This window comes from Falco punctatus, assembly GCF_963210335.1.
Source record: "Falco punctatus genome assembly, chromosome: Z".
Taxonomy (NCBI): Eukaryota; Metazoa; Chordata; class Aves; order Falconiformes; family Falconidae; genus Falco; species Falco punctatus.
Window position 1 is genome coordinate 4246834 of NC_137586.1, and position 24563 is coordinate 4271396.

Here is a 24563-nt window from a genome sequence, read left to right on the forward strand (position 1 = left end):
ATTGGTGTATAAGATGGACGCTAGTTGTCACTGCTCTTAAGAGGATATACCTTGAACTACTTGTAGTTTCCTCTTCTTCATTCCTTTTATTTGTCTAGACACAAAACGGGGATGATATTAGAAATGTTTCCTTATTGGCTGCCCGTGGGTGGAGGAAGAGACCTGCTGCTTGTTTTTGGACTTGTGCATGTTGTGACTTTACTTCATTCCAGCATCTTTTATGTGATGACATTCTTCATGTCCCAGTTTGGCCAAGTCAGGTACAATATGCAGTGAAACTTGCATTATGAACCAACAGCTCCAAATGGCAACCTCCATCTAAGCAACCACATTGAACCACCCTGCAATATCCAGTGAATAATACATCATTATGTCATTCTCATTCTTAAAAAGAGCCACTTGTACTAAATAACTCGTTTTGCTGCTGCCTGAAGTAGTCGTTGAGAGTGGTGTCACAGTGGTATATTCCATTTAGAAACTGTGTAACAATTACAAAATCTGTTCTACGACCACAAAAAAAAAGTTCCTTAAATTTGTTGTGTATGAATAAAAGAACGGCTCATCAATTTATTGTCCTTCTCTTCTTTCTAGGTCTGGATTTTCTTTCACTAATCCCAGTTGAATCACAGGTATGTTTCTGAACGGCTGGGGGTTTAAAATTGCCAACTCTGGTTTTTGTCATATACTGTTCGAGTGTATTTCAGGGTGCTGTCATCATCTGTGCGGCGTCTGCAGTCCACTTGCTTAGACCTGACCACAAAGCAGGAAAATCCCATTTTCCCAGCGAGAGGTGGCAATGAAAGGTGCATTAAGGGAGGGTTTGGTTTAGCCTTACTGTGATAAAACCAGGCATGGAAACCCGCTCTTTATCGATAGTTTGCCTTTCTGAAGCAAATACTTGTGCAGCACTAACGTGAATACACCCACCACGTTACCTCACGCTCTTAGTTCATGCTGTGTGTCTGCAGGCCAGATTAAGCTCTGTAATTATACTGCAGTGATTGTTGTTTCATTGGTTTTGATATCAGTAGGAGATTGTTAGAAAGAAAATACCTTCATTAATTTGATGGGCACGTGACTGAACGCTTCTATAATAAATCCCTCCGTGTAACACGTAAATCCCATTGGCTTTGGATTATATGGAAATTGTGTAAGTCAAAAGTAACAAGGTGGTGCTTTTCCTTCCCTGGAAACTTAAACTTTATGTAGTTAGGGAGAACGATTCTTACCGTAACTAGATTCTTACACAGACAGATTAGGGCTGAAGCGTGGGGGAATACTGGCTCCCTAAGACAAGAGGATCTGAAGCAGACCCTCTGTTTCCTCTCCCTGTCACTAGAAGACAACAGGAATAAGACTCTGCAGTAGAGTTGACTTTCTGGTGCCTTAAAAGCAAAGGATGAACTTCCTCCTTTTCTTTCCGCTTACTGCATCTTGCAATAGTCTGTGCCTGACCTTGAGATCTGAACTGCCAAAAGTGGGACTAACAGAAGTTTGTTGATGTGGGAGACTGGAAGCAGGTATGCTGCTGGGAAGTGTCCACTTTGGACAGTTCAAACAGTTCAGGCTCAGTTCCAAACTTATGCCCGAGATTGGAATCCACAGGGTAAGAGAGTGCAAGGTGTGCTGAGCGGCGTGCGTGCGCGCGGGTGGGTGCCTTAATTATCCCCGTCTCTGACACCTGTGGCAGCCGTGTCCTGTTTCTAAATGCTTAGAATGTTCAGCTCTGCTTTGAGAAGGCTTGCCTTTCACTTGAGGAAACTTAAAGCAACTTAGTAATTTTTTTCTTGATCAGGGCTCATTTATCACAACTAAAATGTGTAGAGACCTGCCTGTACTGTTGTGGGTAGATGTGATGCAAATATTGATTAGTACAGCTGCTGCCATTTGAGGGGATGAAATTATTCTGACCTCCACCAAAGTAGCAGAATGCTTTTTGCTGCCTTTCGTGATGAAAGGAGCCTGAAATACGCAGTTGTGCCCAGTAGCTATGGGTGGTGAACATTCTCCAGATGCTAAGGTTTTGGGGTTTTTTTGTGGACATCATGTGAACATGATGGTGTTTTTTTAATGCACTAGTAAATGCTCAAGCTAACCAGTTAGTAAGAACCAAAAAAAAAAGGGGGGGGGGGGGCGGGGCGGGGGGAAGAATGAGGGAGAAGGGCTCGTGGCTACCATCTCTGCTTGCTTACATGCTGGTTTGCAGAACTCTGGTTCTTGCTCTGCATGTTTTAACAATGTTCTGCTAGTACTGTGTTTTGTGCTTGTTGTAGGGAAGATGTATCTTCAGAGCATACATTTCCCTTGTGCAGTTAGTCTCTTCATTCTTCATTGTTTGTTTCAAGCAGTACTGTCCTCCTATGTTTTTGGATAGTCTCACCTCAACCTTAACAAGCAGCACGCCTGGCAGCATCATCACATCAACCAGTCACCACGAGAGCAGCATGCACGTTAGCTCCTCCAGCAGGAGCGAGGCAGGAGTGATAACCAGCAGCGGAGGCAGCGCTCCCGACATCATCTCACTGGACTGAAACAAGGGGCAGCACGGGACACCAGGAGAAATTGCACAGAGCTGCTGCTTGTATCTCTGGAACTTCAGCATCTCGGAAGTTAATTCTGGTATTTATTGAAAGGATTTGCCCTCTGGAAAATGGCGTAAATCCATCTACACTAGGAACAGAAGTAATAGATTTCTCCCCCCGCCCCACCTTGCTCATTAAATAGCTGGATAGGAAAGGCCCCTTCAGAACATGTTTTTATGCTTTCGGCTTGTTCTGGGGAAACAGACTTTTTTTTAGTTGCTGGGTGGATTCTGCAGATGTTTTTTAATTTTGTTGTAAAACACAGCAATAATGTAAAAACAAACTTTTTTAGATAAAAAAAGCAATTAACCACTCTAGAACAACAACAGCCTGGACAAAGGTGCAGATGTGTATGCATTGGTAATTTTTTTTTTAATACTTTTACTGGGGCCTGTAATAAACTTAAGACAATAAAGTTTAGTGAAATAGCCATGACTTGTCGCATGTCTCGCTCCCCGCATCCACCTTACCAGGGGATCTAGGGGAAGCGTCTTTAAAGGGGATATCTTTTTTCCTTCCTCCTGATTTCATTCTTTTCACAAATGCAACAAAATCCTAAGCTGTGACAACTTCTTAATGTTCTTTGGGCTGGGGAGGGGACAAACTCTATGCAAACCCTGCATTACACAATCTCTGTGCTGTTGTGTCAGAACTAGGACACCACCCCAACCACCAAAAACTCTGAACTATGCACAGTTAAGCTATAGTAGAATTTCTGGTTTGGTAATTTTAAGAGGTGATTAACAAAAAAAAAAAAGCTGTCAAGTTCAAATTTAGGGTGGTCCTCTTGGAAGCTGCCACCCATCACTGGGTGCTGAAGTGAAGCACGTGCTTTCTCTGGCAGCTGAAAGGAGCCAGAAGAGAGTTCCATTCTCTAGTGCAGGATTGTTCCTTAAGATCTCCTGCTCGTGGCTTCTGTCACTTCAGTGGCTGCTTGGGAATACTGTGCTCTGACCTGCCCTGGGGAGGCTTCAGTTTTTTGAAGAAGAAAGCTGTAACTGCACAGTGTTCCCCACCTAACTGGAGTTACGTGTTTAGGGCTTAATGATGCTTTGTCCCATGTTTCATGGCCTCCTAGTCATGGCTTTTCTAATTTAATTGGAATAATTTCCTCCTGTTTTACTCCTCTGATGGAATCCGATGCTTTTGTTGTGTGTATGCAGTGTCTCCCCACACACCTCTAAGGTAACCTCTTCTGCATGCCAAGGTTATCAGATCAGGAAAATCAAGTTGTTTCCATGGAGCTGGCATAATGGCATTGCCTATACCTGTTGACATAGCAGTTTTTCCAAGTGTTGTGTTTCTATTAACTGTGTTTGAGATTCTCTTCCCTATTACCAGCTTTCACTTTTTGCTAACTTTGTGTTCCTTTTCTCTTACTCTTTTAGTTGGATGTCCAGTGCTTTTTGCTTTCTGTTACTGTTAAGAGTATTTGACTGAAGTTGACACGGGATGTATTGTAACTCTTGTCTGCCCTGTACTCCCACCTTTAATGCTGCATTACTGTTTCTCATGGCCTTTTTTGTATGGTCTTTCACAGCAGTCTTCACATGTTGGTCTTAATATTGCTTCCAGTCTTTCCTCTTCTTTCCTTAGCTGCTGGATTTTTAAAACCTGTTAAGGATCAGTTTTTAGCGTGATTTATTTCCAATAAAGCCATGCTACTCATGAAGTTTTTTCCTAATGGCCTGCAGCAGATCAGTGCTTTCTGCATCACAATTGCACAGTGACTTGAACTACAGAGTGTAGAGAGAGGTTCTGGAGTCATTCTGAATAAAGTGTTTAAAACTGGTATCTCTTGCTGAAGATGTTGTTTGTGCTCTTAATATCAGGGTGAAGTGTGACTCGGGCAACTGCTGAAATGGCTGAAGGGGTGTAAACATCTTACGGGTACATGTGTTACGCAAGTGCCATTTTTAGGACACTTGCTCTAAACCATTCGTGGTATTATAGAGTATGGCTGGAATGTTGTTGTGCTCTGTTTAGTTAGTTATCAGGGCTGAGGTAGGGCTGTGTTCTCCAGCTGTTTTGGGCAGGTGATGTGCAGCATTTTGCTGTCATGGGGCTAAAGGTTTAAAGCTATGTCAAATGCAAACTGAAGGCACTTGAGCCTTACCCCTGCAGGGGTGAGCTAGGCTGCCACAGGCTGTGGTCTGAGGCAGGTGGTCAGGTGCACAAGGCATTTTCCCTGCAGAGCTGCTGTACACACAAGGGGTAATTATGAGGCTTGTGTAATGCCTAAATCTTTTAATTCACTTTATCTTGTGGATGATGTGTATTAAGGGGTTGGAGTACTGCGGTGCAGTCGCATCTTTCATTTAATGCATCTTCTTCCACAAGACAAAGAATTGACTTTGTTCTAAGCAAACCTCTCTGTTATGGCTAGATGAGGGTTTTGGTTTATTTTTCCTTCAACAAGTTCTAAAATACATCAGAATGTCTGTTCAAGATTTTCCAACAGAACAGAAATCCTGAAGAAAAAGTGAGATGACTTCTTACCTCTGTTTCCACTGTGGAAATATTTGGTTACTGCTTTGGGCAGACTGTGTCGAAGATAGATGCCTTCAAACCAACTGCAGAAGGAAAGTAAAGCTTACGAGACTAATACAGAGGCCCTCTACGGCACAGATAACCAGCACGCATGCAACAAGTCACAGGGCAAGAGCTAGCCCGTTTCCCGCCTCCCACCCCAATCCATTTGCTACATCTGTATTTTCCAGAAGTGACCAAGCTGCTAAAATACCTGTCACAGAAAGGCTATACATGTACTGACTAGTATGACTACTAGCCTGAGCTTACTTCTGGTTTTTATACTTCCAGGTCAGATAAAGCTGTCTGAAACAATCATGAGCCACGTAGGCAGGGCTTTGCTGCCCTGGCCAGCGAGCCAGCCCCAGGGCATTCTGCACCTGTCCAGCAGCAGGAATTCTGGCATTTCTTACTGGGGATTTTCAGTATCTGCTCTTAAACCTAGGTGCTGGATGCTAGAAAGCTTACCTGCAACCACAGGCCTTTTGCTTTCAGTCTTCAGGAGCACAGAGGATTGAAGTTTGGAAATGAAAGAATGTGTCTTCTGGCTGAGAGGACAAAACCTGACAGTTCAGCCAGAACTTCTGCAAGAGCAACAATGAAAGGAGCTGCTTCCTAGGTTAAAAGACAACTGTGGATTAGGCAACCTGTAAAGAACATCATTAGTCCTAGGCAACTGATTTTTTTTTTTTTATGTGTATTTTTGACATGGCCATCAGTGACCACAGATGAGATACAGACAGCAAAATGCCGTAAATCAAATCAGCACATCATTTTTATTTCTGTTTTTAGTAGTTGATCATGCCTTCATCACAACAGGTTAATGCTGTGTGTGTATGCAGTGTGACACTCTAAAAACTTCCCATTTCATTCCTGGTTTTGTGAGAAAACAGGACAAAACTGGGCACTGCATCATGCAATCTAAACCAGAAATGCTTATAACTTATCTAGGAAGTTATCCAGAGGTGGAATACCCTCCTTCAAGCCTTTGTGTTTACGTGTTTCAGCCACAACTTGCCAAGGACGAGAATTCTCATCGTGAGGACCTCCAAGCAAAATCTGCCAGTGATCAAAGACGCACTGTGGAAAAGCCTGGCCACCAGTGCTGGATCTCAAGTTGGCAGTAAAACCTAATGGGAAGGAAAAAAAAATATTAGAAAGGGATGAGCCAGCTATAGGCAAAAATAAAACTGGTTTGTTGTGGATTCTTGCACAGACAAAACCCTAAAAACACTCTCCCAGAATTTGAAACAGCAGGAAACTGCTACTTTGCAGGTGGTTCTTTCAAGCAGGGAAAAATGAGGCTAGCTCCGAAGAATGGCAGGAGGATATCATGTGACCAAGTAAACTGGCAGTAAAAAGACAAAATTCAATTTAGGTAGATAAAGAAGTATATGAGGGAAATTGTGTTTCATATGCCTCAGGACCTGACCCCAATCACTACCACTCTGAAACGTTAGGGTTATGGTAAGCAGTACAGAAGTGTTAGTTCAGTGTTCAGAAGCAGTCAAAATGAGCAATCAGGTGCTGGTACCTGTTGGGAAAGGAACAGAAAACAAAACATTGCGTCCAGGGAAAGCCCGCACCTTTACTATCAAGTTGTGCAGTTGTGGCTCCTGTATTACAGAAGCTGTTAGTGCAGAACAGGTTCAGAGAAGGGGAATCCAGGTGACCGACGCCCTGAGCTGGCTTCCACGTGTAGGAACATGCTTAGCAAGCTACAACTCCAGTACAGAAAGAGCAGCAATGTAGTAGGAAAGATATAGATGGCTAAAAATTAAGCAATATGGTCACAGTATATAAAAATCAAAATGAGCTCAAGCTTATTTTGATCCAAAGGAAGCACTGGTTGAAGCTAGCCGGAGCCACATTTGAGAGCCAAAAGGAGGCACGCCTAGAGCTTCACACATGTAGGTCAGCGGAAGAGCTGCCTGTGCTGTGGATGCTGACATGTTACACTGAGGAGACTGAGTAAATTCATAAAGAAATCAATTGGGAGTTATTAAATAGACCTAGAAACCCCCAGGAAACCTCTGAAAGTGGTTATAAAAAAAGCATGTAGGGAAGTTTCACACTGGCTTACCTTGTTCTTTCTCTTCCCTAAGTGCTCACTTTCAGTCCCTGTCATGAACAAGATGCGGGGCTAACTTGACATTTAGGCAGACAGTGGGAACTACATTCCACTGAGGATATACAGGTGTTTGCTTTGGCATTTCCTCATCTTCACAGCAGTGTCATTCCCTTCCGCAAGCACAAGTCCCGTGAAGAGCTGCTGCCTGTCAGCTGAGACTTTGCTGCTGTAGAACCGCTTCTAGCCACTAGTTCATAGGAATACTGACACTTCCCAAACCTTCAGATCACTGCCTTAGCACGATTCAACAGCAGCTTAGGCAAGGAACCAGAAAAGCAGCATTGCAGAATGTAGATGTTGATGTGCTACGTACATTGGGACAGAGCCTGGTGTAATACAGCTCCTACCAAGTCTAAGCTTACACTTTTTGGTTTTCCATGTTTGGAAAGTGGGTCTCTCTATGAAATTGTTTTAAGCTGTATGGAAACTTGGAGAAGGGAAAAAAACCCCAAATACTCAAAATTCAGCCACACAGAGACATGTGTGAACTGTTCTAAGAAGCTAAATTCCCAGTTCAGACTTTAAAAGCTAAGCATCTCTTATTTCATCGCTGATTATTTTAGCAGTTACCACACTAATGCACTTTGGCAAAGAAGCTCCCTCCAAAATAACACTTTGGCATTTCTTACAGTGTTACTATGTGAGGAGTTCCAAATGCACCCCACGAATCTGGTAAACTTTCTGACATGATGTCACAGGATACTCTCAAAGTATACTTTGAGATATCTCTCAAAGTGATTTTTACGTGGGAAGGAGGGAAATGGGACACAGAACAAACCAGAGGAAGGGCTCTGTACCATGCTGAAAAGCTGAAGTTTCAGGGGCAGCTTAGGAAGAATCATATTATTATTTTAAAGGTAGTCATAAGATTGGCAAGAGGGTGTAAAATGTCATTTAAGCTATTCAGGCTGGTACTCTGCCCTTTGAAAGATTCATATCAGTACCAAATTTTCTAGCTTGCTGCTGCTGCAGACCAGTTTGTTCTGCCAGGCATGCTTCAAAGGAAGACCTCGATTTAAAGTGATGGAAACCAAATCTGGTGTACACTGAAAAGTCTTCATGTGCAGAAGCCACCATGTCTTTTTGGCACCCTCCACTGGCATGAAAGCCCAATAGAGTAGGTTGCCAGGAAAAAAAAAAGGAGTAAACTCTGTTCTGAACTGAAGATGCAAAGAGACAACATGAGGAAGCTTGGAGCTGATAAAATGGAAATTCTTAAGTCTCTTTGATCCTGCAGAGGTCTGTCTTTAATTGCATCTGGGCAACAAAAGAAGCATCATCTTACCAAATTACTCATTTACAGGTAGATACGCCCCGACCACAAACACTGGAGTTCCTGACACATGGGATTCTTCAGAAACGTGTCCCCTTTTCCCATTCAGCACAACATAGATCCCACCAACCACTTGTTCTGGGCACTATAAAAAAAATAACAAAATGCTATCAAGTTGCATAAAAGTAGGAGATCCCTGGTTATTAAAACACAGCCAGACAGCATTAGACAGTCTCCCCCAACAGGTCTCTTGATGTTTTTCTCATGATGGCTCCTCGTTCAGAGAAATTTCTCTCATGTAACAAGTGGCTTCACTCTCACTTCCAAGACAACTTTGGGAAGCTCTACCTGCCTTCTCCACTTTACACCACTGTGAAGTTTCCAGTTACTGCGTATACCGACTGCACCAGATTGTAGTTTACATACACAACACGAGGCAAAAGTGCATATGCTCAGTGAAATACCTTCAGCAATCTTTGGATGCAAAAAAGCGGAGTCCTCTAGTGCTTTGTAGTACATGCATTTACTACAGGATGCAAATTTTATACAAGCAGGATCTCACCATACCTTATCTTCAAACTTAAACATGGCTGACAAGCACTCTGATAAAAACTGTACTTAAAAACCAACATTTTCTTGGAAACATACTACTAAGGCTGCAAAACTCCTCTGCTTTGACACGATAGGTCTTGCAAGTCATAGAGGTGAAAAAATTCTCTGTTTTGCTCTTTTGTTCTTACTTGCACTCATCTTCAGTGCTCACGGCCAAGACATTTTTAAAGCAACTGAGCTGACAGATGTCCTGCCCACCACCCAGCACCGTAGCCTGGAATTAATATTTAAAGCAGGTTTTAAGTCTTCCAATTGCTTTTAAGACAGTTAAGACAAACTGGTATGTGAATAGCTGTACTTGGTGATAAATACATCTACCATGGAATATATTTTCCAGGGTCTTTCATGGAAGAATTTAATTTACCAAGAAAATCCAGTTATTCAAAGGACAGAAGTTAACATTTAAACAGCTCAAAAAAAGTTTATTAAAAAAAAAATAAATCCTTGCTCCTCTTTCTGCTTATTTAGGATGCCCATTGTTTGTTCTGCTGAATATTTACAGTGACAGCAAGAAAGGAGGGGTGGACCCCACCCCCCCAAATCATAACTTTCCCAAAGGTACTGGCAATTCATAAGGAACAGTGTAATTCACCTCCCTACCTACATTTTGCTGTTTCCATTTAACCTTTTCCTAACTTGGGAACAAAAAACCTCTTCTGAAACAAAGTCTTTGCATCACTGATATAATGGACATAGAGCTATCATGGTTTCTTGGAAGAGAATGTGGAAACATGATTTATATCTATCTGTTGTATCTCCATGGTTGGCAGCCTTAGGTTAACAATTGGACTCAATGATTTTAAGTCTTTTCCAACCTAAATGATTCTGTGATCTTTTCTATAATACCCTGTTGCATACCTGTATTTCCAACGGATAGACGGGCTCCATCAGCCTGGGTTGTGCTGCAAGAGCAGAGGCACACGGAACCCTCCCTGCAGTAGGAATGATTTGCCCACCACCACAGTGAATAGCGCCAGCGTGCAGAGTGACAGCATGGATATCGGAATGTACACCTCTCACCTTCTCCTCACACAAGACACCCTACAGTCTTAAAAGGGGAAAAAACAAAGGCATGATAGCAGTCAGGAGTTTCTAAGATACGAACCTTCACAGGATTCTGGCCTGATTCAAGCTCCTCATGCTGATGCGTTCGGACAAAGGCAGCATACACTATACACAGAGCAAAGTCCTTCCAGGAACACCAGCATTTGAGAGCTCACACTTGGAAAAAACATGAAAACACACACAGCCAACAATGCGTTCATTACACAGGTTGAGTGATGTACGTTCTTTGGTGGGGACAAATTCCAACTAGCCCACTATCCTGTTCTTATCGGTTATTGACTATTTCTGAAGACTTCACACGAAAAGAGCTCAGGTACACATCAGTAACACAAGACAACATACAGAACTGCAATTACCTCTTTCGTAGCCCACTGGAAACCAGCAATGACATTGGCTTCGATTTCATTTAGATACTGGACACCTTTTGTGATGTCAGCTAAGATATTTGGACCTGTTCCATCAGGTCCACAGCACCAAATCTTACGAACCTCAGACACATCCCACTCGTATTTCTCTGCCTGGCAACATGCGCGCTGTTTCAGTTCTTGACAGGAACTGACCTCCCCTTTGTCTATGTCCTCTGCCAGGCCATCAGGAAAGGCTTGAGTATTTATATACAGCTGGTTGTGTTTGTTGGGGGATTTGGATAAGCACACCTGGCTTGACTTTTCACCAGCTGTCTCATGGTAAGATACAACTGGATCTCATTTCTGCCAAATAGATCAAAGACAAAAAATCCCAAGTACAAAGATGATCTTTTCCACATACCAGTAAACCCCGGCTTGTCCACCTAAGGCAGTGCGTTAATGCCAGGTTCCCTCAGCCATCCAGGCAAGCTCTGCTAGCTTCATCAAGAGAAACAACACTTTCAGTAACACATCTACGATAACCGTCATTGTTCAAGCGAGTTTTCCTGTTAGCTGGATTTTCTTCACATCTCTGTCTGAATTCTAAACTCTTTCAATGAACTAATAAAGAATTCATTTTATTACTTAATCAGTTGGTCTCCTAAAAAGTTTCAAATTGCTCTAAGGAAACCAACAACAGCAGATTAAGATGACATTTTCAAAGGTTAATAATACTTAGTCATATTCCATACACTGCAGTCCACAAGAATTCTTGAATACCTTAATTGAAATACAAGTGTGATCTTCTTCCAGATCTTTAAGGCAAATTTCTAGATGCAGCTCCCCTGCTCCAGCAATGATGTTCACCAGACTCTTCAGTAATACACTACAAAAGGAAATAGTAAGGAGTAAACATTTTAAGAATTTATTAGTATTAACAGGAACACACACAGACTAAATCAGAAAAATGTCAGATCCCAAAACTGCTCAACCCCAAGTATTTAGAAATGTAACAAACCAGGAGTGCTTCAGAACGGATCTCCTCACCAACAAAACTGGGTACTCTCACATTAAACACAGTGCCTGTCCTGCAGAGGTATTTGAGCACTAAAAAAAAGAAGTGTCAGGAAAAGCACTGCTCAGAAACCCAACACTAATTGCTGCAGAGTCTGTGTTTTTCTCAGGGTTTTCCTATTCAAATGCTGACTGAAATTATCCCTGTTTATCTTAGTGGTGTTAGCTCATACAATCACAAGTGGAAACTGCTTTGAGCCTGCAGCCGTGCCATTAGATGACATAAAGGGTGCTCTGTGAACAAAGTTGAATGCTTTGGGTGTTGCACTGCAAACCAGTAGCCTAAAACTTACAGCTAACACTCACTTGAAGCACAGGATCAGACTTGGCCAGACACTTTAGACCTTCAACTAGTTTTGGTAGATCAGCAGGGTTTTTTGCTTCAACAGCAACATGTACAACTGCAATAACACTAAATTTCATCACTCTCATGTTGTGGGCATGTTCAAAGGTGGCAATGGTACCCATTATTACCAAAAACTGGTCAACACCAACTAGACCAACAATGTTGCCGCAAGGTACATCCTCAATGGGCTCAACATAACAACCCATCATCAAAATGGTTCTACAAAAACAGAGGATGAGCAACAATCCTTGAACACTTGGTTTATCCCCAGTATTTCCAAAACCTAAGTCTTTTCACACAAAGGAAAATTGCCTATTATTTGCCTATAATCCTTCTGGGTTACTCATTTTATTAAACAGGAAGACTTTTATACAGAAATACCATCTTCATTCATTAGGATTCCAAAAACTGCAACAGCATTTGCTTTTGCATTCATTGCTATTCAAAAGAAATACACTATTTCCATCTATCTTTGAATGGGTTTTAGGTAAAGATCTTCCTTCTTGCCAGGTGTGTAGTTTGGTCCCATGATTCAAACTTCCTGTCCAGTAGAAACAATACCAGAGAAGACTCGCCCAAAGGCATAGAAATGCCCTTTATCAGATGTGGGGACCATTTTGGAAATACACATCATCAGAGGGCCTTTGGGCAGTTTTTGACACCTGCAATAAAATATCTATCTACATCAGACACATTTTCTGTGAGACTTAAAAGTTTAGAACTTTATACATATGATTCCCAAAATTCAGTGAACCTTATTAACAGCTCCTCTCTTTTTCAGTTTGTAAGGACAAATGTGTGCAGACAGATGAATTACAGCTATGACAGTTATCAAAGATTCTTTGTTAAGGTAAAGAATCATCACCATTGTTGTTTCTTTCAGTACTGAGACTGCTGTTAGTACTTACTCCCTACTTGCCCACGCTTCCCTCTCCTGGTAGCAGGTTACATATCATCACTAAATCTCTACTAATATGACCTAGACCCAGGAAAAGTTTCAAATAGGGGGATTAAAAGACCCCCTCTAATCCACTAGAATCCAGAAGACAAAATACAGTGCTAGAAGTTTGCGACCTCAGTTATCATACGGATGAAATATGGTCAGAAGCAGGACTTCTGAAAGTGCTCTGGGCCAGGCTGGACGGGGCTTTGAGCAACCTGATCTAGTGGAAGGTGTCCCTGCCCACGGCAGGGGGGTTGGAACTGGATGATCTTACAACCCAAAGCATTCTATGACTCTTGTGATGATTCTCTAACCTGAATTCCTGTTCTGGTTTTGCAAGAAAGAGCTAACAGTTTATTAGAAGGTTAAACACATGTGCCACCACAGATAAGCTTCTCTTCTGCTAATACTGGACTTGACAACTACTTCGAATATGATTTATTTATTTCAACATTTGTGGATTTCTGAGGGAAGTGACAAATCCAAAAAACGCAAATCCTCTTGAAAATACTCAGGTTGATGACCATATTATAGATGAATTATTCAAAACTTAACTCCTTCCTATCAACATCAGACCAACAGCCCTGTTTCAGCTTCAGCTATTTGCTTTTTATCTAAGTCATGATCTGAGCCATACCTTCAGACAACTGGGAAATGGTTCCATTTTTTACCAGATTTTCGTCCTCCACCTTTAAGGTTGACAGTAAATCAGAGAACAGTGACAACATGTCAGCTACCAGGTGACATGTTAGAAGTGTTTGAAGGCAAAGTATCTTGTTATGATTCTGACTGTGACTGAGGAGAAATCACAAAATTCACCAGGAAACCATAATCAAAGCTGCACAGAGAACGAGGGTAATGAACTTGCTGCTCCATCCCTCTCTTACAGTATATCCACAGGATGGTACAGACCATATTTCTGCTCCTCAACCACACGTTCCCTGAAACTAAAATAAATACAATGTGGTTTCACACACACCACCATCCAGCATGTAAGGACATAAATCAGGTTTCATGTGTAGTACCCCAAGACTTTTCTGTTGCTTTCTTACTTTTTGTAATACCCTGCTCAACGGAGTTCAAGATTAGTAATTATCATTGTAACACAGAAACTTAATACAAATTCATTTTAGGCAGTTTTACTCATCTGTGCACTAGGGGTACTGTCTTTTTGACAGCTCCTGGTAAGCTGGGAATTTTTTTTTTTTTTTTGACCCATAGCAGCTTCATCATCAGGTGGCCCCTCAAGAAGTTCACAGCGGTATTTTTGTGCTGTTACAGGGCAAGGTAGGTGAATGGTGATCATCTGAAGCAAGGCATCTCCAGCAGGCAGCCAGCAGTGCATTACGGCCTAGGGACCCAAAATTCACATTGTAATTAAAACTTGTTTCAACATCATCACTGATAAACCTTTTGGTTAGCACGCAGAAGGCTACACCTGGGGATGCAATGTAAAATGTTGTGACAGACATTTAAAATTTCTCTATGACTACTTAAATCTTGTTCAAGGCTATGAGTAAAATACTTATCTAGAACAAGCAATTTGAACGTAACTGTATGTTTGAATTACTGAAAACCAACAGGCCTTGCATTCTTTTTTCCTTGGGCTAATGACTTACATTTCAACAGAAAGGTTAGGATTCTTGGGTTATATTAAGCTCCTGAAATAAAACATGAATGTCCTTCTCTGCTGACAACAGATTACAACAGCAGAAAGAAAAAAGATCCATGAATAGTCATATTTTATGGCTGTATCTTCCATATATGGAAGATAAAAATAAAACAAAATGTTTTATTAAACCTCTGGCCATTTATTTGCCAGAGTGATGTGGTTGGATTTCCCTTCTCCAGTGATTATTTCAAGAAGTTTCCCCATGTATCCCCTCGGCCCTCTTTTCATGTGGGTTTTAACATATCTAAAGGAGAACACAAGATAGCACAGGAAAGGGACAGTTTCTTAAAAGTCTCTGCTCTTAACAGGCAGTGCTGCATAGAAAGTGATCATGTGCTTTCAGACATTACTTTTCAAAAGGCTGACTGGAATTCAGCAGGGTTCTGGAATATGTTGGTATTGGTGGGAGCCAACCAGAAACCATGTTTCTGATTACACAGCCCCACCAAACACGTGCAGCAACAGACACTTTGTATGAGCATTTACACCTTGAGAAGAGGGAGGGAGGCAGGATGAGCATGTTTTTTCCCCGTATGAAATAAAAATGCTCTCCCTTTTCTTAAATCAGAACAGGTATGTCTTTTGTACGCTGCAACACACTTAAGTCCTGTTATCTCTCCAGCAGTTTCAGTGCAGTACTGTTACCAAGCACCTTATTTCAAATCATGACATTCCTGACACACAACTAACTATTGACCAGATTATAAAAAGACAACTAAGGCAAGTTTCTGTGGATTTTAGAAAGACCTAAAGACTGTTCTCATTACACAGCTGAAGGGTAAGAAATGCTAACATGCTGGTAACTCTAACGAAGTAGAAAGGCCACGTCACCTTCGGAAGGATTTTTCCCTCTTTATCTCAACCTTCATTGTCTAGCTTGATATAAAGTTTCTCTATCCGTTTGGCTGCCTCCTCCTTCTTAAAATTCATAATGGCATCAAAGATCTGAAACAAGTTTATAGCAACCCTAGTAAGTACTATAACAGACATAGGTTTTGTTTACCATTTCTCTTAAACATGCTGCACATCTGAAAACCCACTAGTTTCTCTGTTCTGGGCTTTTGTTTGAGAAACTGTTCACAAGCTATGTATCATACAGCTCGATTCACAAATTATATAAAATGCTTCTAATTCCAAAGGAAATTCCAAATTCCTGTCAAAATAGTTTCACAAAAGACACACAAATCTTTAAACTAATAGTATGTAGAATATGTTATTTCAGTGAAGAGACCATTCAGATTTGGTGCCTTCTACTTTTGCCCCACCTTTTTGCACATTGTTCTTCAAACAATCACACAATTGACTGGGATGGAAGGGACCTTCAAAGCCCACCCAGTCCCACCCCCTGCCCCGGGCAGGGCCACCTCCCCCCAGCCCAGGTGGGTCCCAGCCCCAGCCTGGCCGTGGGCACTGCCGGGGACGGGGCACCCACAGCTGCTCTGGGCAGCCTCTGCCGGCGCCTCCCACCCTCACGGGGATCAGCTGTAAGGAAGAAATTGTTCTAGATCTCCCCTCTCTCAGTGCAAAGCCTTTCCCCCTTGTCCCCTCGCTACAGGCCCTGGTACAAAGCCCCTCTCCAGCTTCCATGTCGGCCCCTTTAGGCACTGGAAGGTGCTATAAGGTCTCCCTGGAGCCTCCTCTTCTCCAGGCTGGGCCACCCCAGCTCCCAGCCTCTCACAGCAGAGGTGCTCCAGCCTCTCATTATATTTGTGGCCTCCTCTGGACCCACTGCAACAGGTCCACATCCTCCTTCTGTTGGGGCCCCACAGCCGGACACAGCACTGCAGGGAGGTTCTCACCAGAGCAGGGTAGAGAGGGAGAATCCCCTCCCTCACCCTGCTGGCCATGCTGCCTTTGATGCAGCCCAGGACACCCAGCTGGCTTTGTGGGCTGTGAGCGCACACTGCTGGGTCATGTTGAGCTTCTCGTCCACCAATACCCCCAAGTCCTTCTCCTCAGGGCCGCTCTCAATCCATTCTCTGCCCAGCTGTATTTGTGCTTGGGGTTGCCCTGACCCATTTGCAGGTCGTTGCACCTGGCCTTGTGGAACTTCACCAGGTTCACATGGGCTCACCTGTCTAGGTCCCTCTAGATGGCATCCCTTCCCTCCAGTGTGTTGACTGCACCACACAGCTTCCTGTTGTCAGCAAACTTGGTGAGGGTGCACTCGATCCCACGGTCTCTGTTGCCAATAAAGACGTTAAACAGCGCTGGTCCCAGTATGGACCCCTGAGGAATGCCACTCACCACTGGTCGCCACTTGGACATCAAGCCGTTGACCACAACTTTTTGAATGCAACCATCCAGCCAATTCCCTATCCACCAAGTGGTCTATCCATCTTATACTGCAGAATGTGTCTAGTTTCTACAGAAAGTACGGCCCTACTTTATAAGAGGGATAGCCTTCCTAAGAGCTAACCTGCTGAATGAAAAAAATTGTCCCTTATGCCCTTGCAATCAAATCAAGACAAAATATTACCTTACCTTAAAGACAGGATCCAGAACTAGCTGGCAAAATGTCCTTGGCAACTTCTTTCCATCTGGGATAGTGGCAGATTTGCTGAATTTTCCAGTTGCTGGATCAAAATTTCTAAAGAAGGTGTTTATTTTGACTCATCCAGTTTGAACTTGAGGAGTAGCCACTTTTCCTGCAAATTTCCACACAGTTATTTTTAAAAGAAAATTTTGTAAAGTTTCATATTTAAGCAGAGATTAAAATAGCAGAAGATCCTTATTTGAATGTAGCAATAACTGTTAGATGTTTGCGGAGGCAATGGATGGCTTCTTGTCTGCTTATGTTTTTGAGTTTTTACTACACTTAAAAACACTGACTTCGACATGCATTTTTAGGCTTTTACAGGGAACTCTAGGGACTGTAAACAAACCTGTTGCCAAGAATTCTCTTAATACACCCTGTTATCTATAACTGTCTTTTGAAACCTTGCTGAAATCAAACCTTGCTAGGACTTTACTGAAAGAATGACACTATTTCCTTGGTTACTCTACATTCAACCCAGAAGCTGGATACAAAGTGCATATAATTCTCTAAGATACAGGAAAGGCCATGGGCTAAGACTGCAAATCAAAATTCATACCATCACAAGTTAAACTTTCAGAGAAAGAAGCTTCTTCTACCACTCATGATTTTGGTTGGGTTTTTTGTTGTTTTTTGTTTGTTCTTTTTTTTTTTCTTAAGAAAGAAAATAAATTACACTGAGGTCTTTCTACTTAGAAAAGCATGCTTACCTGAAACACAGTCAACCACAACAAGTCACTGATAGTGCCATGGAGAGCTGCTGTAACTTCAGAGGAGAAATCAACATGTCCAGGGGATTAATTAAGTTAATAAGAAAACCTGAACCATCTGTATACTGTTTGATGAAGGCCAGGCAATTGTCTGAGACTTCATAATACATAGAAATTGCCCTGTAAGAGAAGACAATTAATTTTAATAACTTAATAATGTTTCGTAATTTACTGATTTTAAAATTTGAATGGTCAGGCAACTATACCCATGGCAATACAGTGGCAATATTGCTTGATGTACTTAAAGGAGAAACTCCAAGAAGACTTCAATATTTCAGTTTCTAAATTCGTAAGGTCTAAAATTCTGCTTCAGGTATAATTATTTTTTATTGTCATTCAAAGTTGACACCTCAAGACAGTAGTCACAGCATAATATCACTGTCAGACACTTGTAGTGTCATGCTCCAAATCACTTTACAATTTGTTGGCTTTGCAGTTTAGACTCTACAGTGGCTTGGAGGAACAGGGTGTTAGTCTGTAAGCAACCCAATAAAAACGAAATTTACTATTAACATCTTTTCTGAAACCATTTTTCTCCATAGCGAGAAGCAGGTAGGTATGGTTGCAAGATATCACTTAAAAGCTATATTCCAATATTGCCCAGATTGCACTCAGAAGTCTGTGAACTTCTGTTCCGATGCACAGCTTGATTCACACGCCAACTTAAAAAAGATCTGACAAGATACAAGGCTTTGAGGAAACCCATTTTTCTGTCTTCAGATTAAAAAGAAAAAAAAAGAAAAACTAAAAAAAAAAAGATACAAATTCTTACCTAGACTTGCTGGTGATACATCTTTCTTGCTCATCCTTCCATGTGTCTGTGAATCGTGTTTCTCCACCTCTGGCTGAAGCAATGATGCCTGCTTTACACACCAAGGAGTCTGTCAAGCTTGATTTGCCTTGATCAACATGAGCAATCACAAACATATTCCTAATACTGGACTTCTTGTCCATGATCGCTTGGATCTGGTTTACTGTGAAATTCACCTGGATGGGGGACTGAAAAATAAAAAAGAAAACCAGCAATTGCTTCCTTTTAAAGTACACAAATGTCTACGTGAAATTTTAAACTTTTACTATTTGTTATTAAATTCCAATCTAAAGAAGGAATGAAGCTGTTCATAATTTTAAGCTTAGTATTACAAACAGTTGTTCACATTTTTGGGATGTTTTTATAAATACAAAGAGTCATAACTTAAAATACAGCTCAGATTTCTTATCACAAAATGTCAACTACCATGAAAATGAAGAATCCACCTGTGGAGACAGAACAGCTCATCCCTGCTGAATGCTACAGGGGTGTTTGTGCACACATCTGCAAGCTGTAGCTCTCATCAGAGCTCCTGCACAAAACCTTCGCCTCTCTTCGCACCACTGCCCTTTTGCTTTGCCAAGTCTTCCTCCCTCAGCTGCTCTCCATCTCCCAGGGTTTTTCAGGTGAGCCACTCTTGAAAGAGGAGGCTGGGTCTTCTCCTTTTGTAGCCAATACACCAGCTCTAGAAACTGGTGGTCCTGCTCAGTCAAAAAACTCTTTGAAGACTTTCATTAGCCAAACAAGACATTTTTAGAGCCCCTTTCACAAATGATATCACAGAAAGAAACTTTTCATATTTCCATAATTCTTCCACCTCTCACTAAGAACAATTCCTCTCATTCAATATTCAGTAAAAAAATCTTGACCCTCAGAAGCCCTGGTAATTATCTGTTAAACACATGACAACTTAGCAAAGGAAGATGAGATCTTACTAATCTTGGCCTGTCTCATTCTGTAATGAGAGTCACCTGTAGGTCACAGGAGCGCAGTTAACGTGGTTATTCTTGCAAATCCCTTTAATGCATGAAGTGCTTCATAGGGACATGGAAAAAGACAGAATAGGGAGGAAAAAATGATGGGCAATATTAAACAAGGACAAAAGTCACATACCACATCAGTTGTTTATACTAGTTGCCCAAGTGAAGAAAAATATACCGTAAGAAACAATTAAATAGGTTCCTCACCTGCAATTGAGTTGTAAATGACACAGAAATAATGAAACATGCCTATCTGTCGCTACACAAACCAAGGTTTCTAATGGAGTCTGGGTCTTAATGAGTGCATCTAAACCTGTCGTCTTGCCAGGATAAGATATTACCTATAAATAAACCAACCCAGCTCAGCTCAAAAATATATGTAGGAGAGAATTTTTTTACTTGAACAGATACACTTTTGATATATATCTTATTACTGCATATTCTCATACTAACTTTGGAGCTTCAGTTCAACTTTTTCATTATACATTTTCTGAAGAAAATGTTTTTCTATTAAAAAAGGAATACTTCCAATTAAAATAGCCAGGTTCTTTTTAGAGATGGGAAATATCCAAACTAAGCAGCAGCCTGCCCTTTTCCCCCTAAAATGCAGCATTTCCGCACTCTCCCCTACATTTACAGGTTTTTTTTCCTACTTCAAAGTCTGCAATGCGGAAACAAACCAACCCACCCTTTCTCCCCTCCCTCTGCTTATTTAGTACAAACAAGAAAATTTTCAGAGTATACTTACAGTTTTGTCAGTGATCCACCTCAAATGAAGACACTGAATTTGTTCTGTTAATTATGCTTTTCTACAATGTTCCAGGGTGTCCTGGCATCCAAAGTCTCACCCCCAGCAAAATTTACATACTACTTCTGAGATCCTGAAATTATTTCTTTCTGCTCTTTCTTTTCCACTTAAACAGCACCATTACTTTTTTTATAATTTTCCCTGTTTTTAAAACATTGTGCTGTGCTAAAAAAAAATCAGTACTTAGTGAGAATTAAGTCTATTGCTAGAACTGTGCTATATACACTTATTTCATAATGTAAACATATACCTACGTGTTGAGAAGTGTACATGTGTGCTCTTTGTATTTGCTAATTATACACTTTCTTAATGGAACAAGTGAAATTTACTTCTGATAAATATTTGACTAGCCCAGATATTAAATTTTGAACTGAAACCTGTATTTTTTCCATTGTTTTCAAGTTTCCAGTACATTTATATACACAGGTTACATCGTTGTTTTCTTTTGGGGCAAAGAGCAGAGGTGACCATAACAGTTTATTTCTTCCACATTTTTTAAGCATACCGGCCTCCTACACATGTCCACTTATGTTAATTCTAAATGTAAAGTTCATTAATTGAACTGGACATTCTCCTATGAACTATTGGAGCCATTCATATAATCTGAGAAAGGATCATACGGGCGTTGTAAAACCCTTGAATTGTGCCTAAAAATAATGGAGCCTTGCTCCCCAGCTGCGATAATTATGTCCCACTGTTAACAAAGTAGAATGAAAACGGATACACAGAATGACCATTACACAAGGCATGGATGTCAAAATGTTAGTTTTATGTGTTTATTTGCTTGGTGTTTCAAGAAGTTGTTAGTATATTCCTATTACTCCGTGGTGGAGCTGGAGCAACTTGGGTTTGAGGTGGAAAAGAATCACTAAGTCATGGTGAAGGAAAGGAGAGAGAAGCAGCACCACGAGAGAAGAGCAGGGTCAAGCAGTACTGGGGTGGGAGGTGGGGGGTAAAACAAAGGACAAGGAAAAATCCACAACCGAGTTTAAGGGATTAGGTGAACTGTCGGACCCACAGCTCTCCAGTAGTATAGCTCAAAAGAAGTCATCACAGTCAAGGAGGTAAAGCAGCAGGCCTCCACAAGTGACCTCAAAGCTTCTGCTGATCAGTCTCATGGTAAGCCAATGTCAACAACATGAACATATTATTATTTCAAACTTTCCATCCTTTTGCTGAACTACAAGACTGAATCCCTTCCCAGAAACTGAAGGACCTGTGTCTTAGATATTACTGCATCAGCACTTTTTGCCAGGCTTACAACAATATAATACGTATGGACATGAAGCTTTCAGCCTGCAGGAAATTAATACTGAGAGCTAAGTTCAGTTAAGTGGCACTCCTCACTATTGTTTGGTTCATCCATTGGCCTAAATGAGTATTTTTAAGAGCCTAACACTGCTAGCTCATTTTTAATTCACGTTGTTATGTCATAGCAGCTGTTCTTGTTAATATAACTGGGTAAACCATTCTTAAGTTTTTGCTAATGAGCTTGTTAATAAACCATAGTATATTAGAAAAGATCAAGGGCTCAATTCAAGCATTAATATTAATGTCTTACCAGACCTTCTGGCAGGAACTTCAGGATTATGTATTAATAAATGCTATCCGCTTCCAAGCATTTTATTTACCACTTCATTTATATAACTGCCAAAAAGGAGTTTACCATATGTGCTGCTCTGTAAGAGAGGCATTTCTCTCTTTTAGAGAGAATCACTTTTTCTTTTTTGTCATAAATACAACTGAAAACACAAAGCCAGATTAAAAATTAATGGCAATTTTAATTTTAAATTTTTCCATTGAAGAGCTGTTACAGAGTTTCTGTTCTGCTGCTGACAGACAGCAACCAGATCAAAGTTATCTTGCCATGAAACGCTTGCTATAGAAGGATTAACTTCTTCCAAGTGCAACAGCAAGCAAAAAATGAAGGAGATGAAAGCAGTATTTTCAGAAGGGAGAAACATCACCGCTTTATTACAAACAGAACACCACTTTTGCCAAAAGCCTCAAGTTTCATTGCCACTACAGACAGAAAATGACCTTGCTCCTTTTAACTACCGCATTACATCATTTGGGTAGCCTACACTGCTGTATGGCTTATCCTGGCTGTCAGTAACGCCTCCACAGTAGACTGCCTTCCCCTTCTGCAGGGCATCTCTTTCTCTTAAAGATATTCCAATTCTTATTGTAATGAGCCATTACATACCTTCAGTTCAGAAATATTTATTCTAAAACGAAAGAAAAATGAAACACTTTTTGAAGCTGACATAGGTAACTAGAATGTCCATTTCCGTAAACAATACTACTTATACAATGAAAGATTAAAAGAATTTTAGAAAAACAAAAGGAAGGAGTTCCCAATAGCATTAATTACCGAGAAACACAAAGATGTACAAGCATCTGTTTGTCACAGAAACAGGCTGGTAAATTCTGATTCACTAGAACAGAGACTTAAGACAGGTGAAACTCATTACCAGAACTGCAGTGATTTAAAACTACAGGGAAGGCTTACTAAGGGGAAAAATCAATCAAAACCAAAACAATCCGCCCAGTAGTGTTTCTAAGAGATGATTTTCATGAGAAAACTCTGATCTGAATCAGGTCAGACCATTCTTCCTCAAAATTAGTGCAGTGCAGCCCTGTATAATACATATATTCACACATTAATAGCCTCTTTCTAGTCTTACTGGAAGTATTGCTTTTATCTCCTACCCTTACAAACACTAACGTTCAGGATTTAACCCCAAATCTTATACTGGATATCACTCTACATGTTGGTGGGCAAAACGTATGGAAGCGTTCAAATCCGTGAGCTACACTGACAAGGTGCGCTGCCATACCTACAAAAGGAGGAGAAAGAAAGAAGCAGCAGCACCCTCCCTACCCATACACCTGGCACCCTTCTAAAAAAAAAAGAGCATGGTGAGTGCGAAATAAAAATAAATAAGCTCAGCAGTTCCCCAGTCCTGCAGCCGGGCAGAAAGGGACGCGGCCAGGACCGCCTCAGCGCTACCGGCCGCCGCCTCCCGTCAGCACCGGGAGGGCGGGAACCGCCTCCCCCGCTCCTCAGCCAGCCCCCAGGGCTGAGAGAGAACAAGGAGAAACTCCCCAAAACTCTGACGGCTCCGGCGAAGGCCAGCCGGACTGCTCCGGCCCGCCACCCCTTTCCCAGCCCGCTGCGCCTGACAGGTAGTGCTGTGATAGAGACAGCGAAAAGATGGCCGCCGCGCCCACCGGCCCCGCTGGCTGCCCCCCGTTAAGGCGCGGTAGAGCCCGGCTGCCCCAGAGCGCCGCTGGGGCTTGGTGGCTTGGCGGCACCTGGCCCGGCCGCCTCCCCGCGGGAGCACTCACCGTGGTGGCGGACGGCTGAGGATCCCACCGGCCGCCGCTGCTTCAGCCGGGCTGCGGGAGGCGGGAACGAGCCGAGATCAGCCGTTGCCGGGCTCTGGCGTCCCGCTCCCCCCGCCCAGCGCTGCGCAGCCTGCCCGGTGCCCCCGCTGTGCGGCGGGGCGGGCGGGCTCACCTCTCGGCGGCGGGGCCGGGCCGGGGGGGTCCCTGTCCCGCTCGGCCGCTGCCGGCTCCCGCTGCGAGCCTTCCCCGGAGGTGAGCTGCCCGCTCCCGCTGCGAGCCTCCCGGCCGCTCTGCCCCGGCGCTCCTCCCTGACGGTAGCCCCTAACACCGCCATGACCCCCGCCATTCCCCGGTCCCTGAGGGTCTCCCGCGTCCCTCAGAAGAGCGGCGGCTCCCGGGGTACCGGGAGGGCACGGGGAGGGCGGCGGGCAGTCTGAACACGGGCACCCCGCCACCACAGGAGCTTATGGTGTCCCTAGGTTAATTCTCCTGGGGCCGTGAACTTCGCTTTGCTACACAGAGATGAAAGAGAGTCCCGACCGCGGCCATCACGTCAACCCGGTCAGGCGTGCCGGCTCTGAGGGAACGTTAGGTGGAGCCCCGTCCCTTCCCCTCAGCGGGGCCGAGGCGACGGCGGGGCCTCACCGCCTTTCTGGGCCGCCCCGGGTGGGTTTCCCTCTCCGCTTGTTTAGCGGCAGAGCGGCAGGTTTGACTGCTTGCTTTGAGCAGGTAA

General features: G+C 42.6%; 2 protein-coding genes and 1 pseudogene across 26 annotated transcripts in view; 2 read left to right on the plus strand and 1 right to left on the minus strand.

Moving 5' to 3' along the window:
• Positions 1 to 4374, plus strand: part of PIAS2 (protein inhibitor of activated STAT 2) — a 33422-nt gene extending 29048 nt beyond the window's left edge. For 4 of the 21 annotated variants that reach the window (XM_080371573.1, XM_080371562.1, XM_080371577.1 and 1 more), the window contains 2 exons: positions 592 to 629; positions 2349 to 4374. In XM_080371573.1, coding sequence (XP_080227699.1) covers positions 592 to 629; positions 2349 to 2531 — 221 coding nt within the window. In that variant the 3' untranslated portion in view covers positions 2532 to 4374. Of the gene's footprint in view, positions 1 to 98; positions 261 to 591 lie in introns of those variants that run through there. The other 17 variants (XM_080371579.1, XM_080371571.1, XM_080371567.1 and 14 more) reach the window with 13 other exon arrangements.
• LOC308056786 (elongation factor 2-like) lies at positions 3293 to 24176 on the minus strand (annotated as a pseudogene). The gene is made up of 17 exons (XR_013931973.1): positions 23831 to 24176; positions 22854 to 22917; positions 22686 to 22707; positions 18653 to 18879; positions 17930 to 18000; positions 17059 to 17186; positions 15406 to 15519; positions 14118 to 14253; positions 12430 to 12621; positions 11920 to 12178; positions 11320 to 11425; positions 10549 to 10902; positions 9986 to 10168; positions 8528 to 8660; positions 5580 to 6241; positions 5082 to 5155; positions 3293 to 4196 (listed from the first exon to the last, which is right to left on the minus strand). The product of XR_013931973.1 is annotated as an elongation factor 2-like (transcript).
• Positions 17176 to 24563, plus strand: part of ST8SIA5 (ST8 alpha-N-acetyl-neuraminide alpha-2,8-sialyltransferase 5) — an 89045-nt gene continuing 81657 nt past the window's right edge. For 2 of the 4 annotated variants that reach the window (XM_080371626.1, XM_080371632.1), the window contains exon 1: positions 17176 to 23668. The gene's annotated coding sequence lies outside the window, so the exon portion shown is untranslated. The other 2 variants (XM_080371627.1, XM_080371631.1) reach the window with 2 other exon arrangements.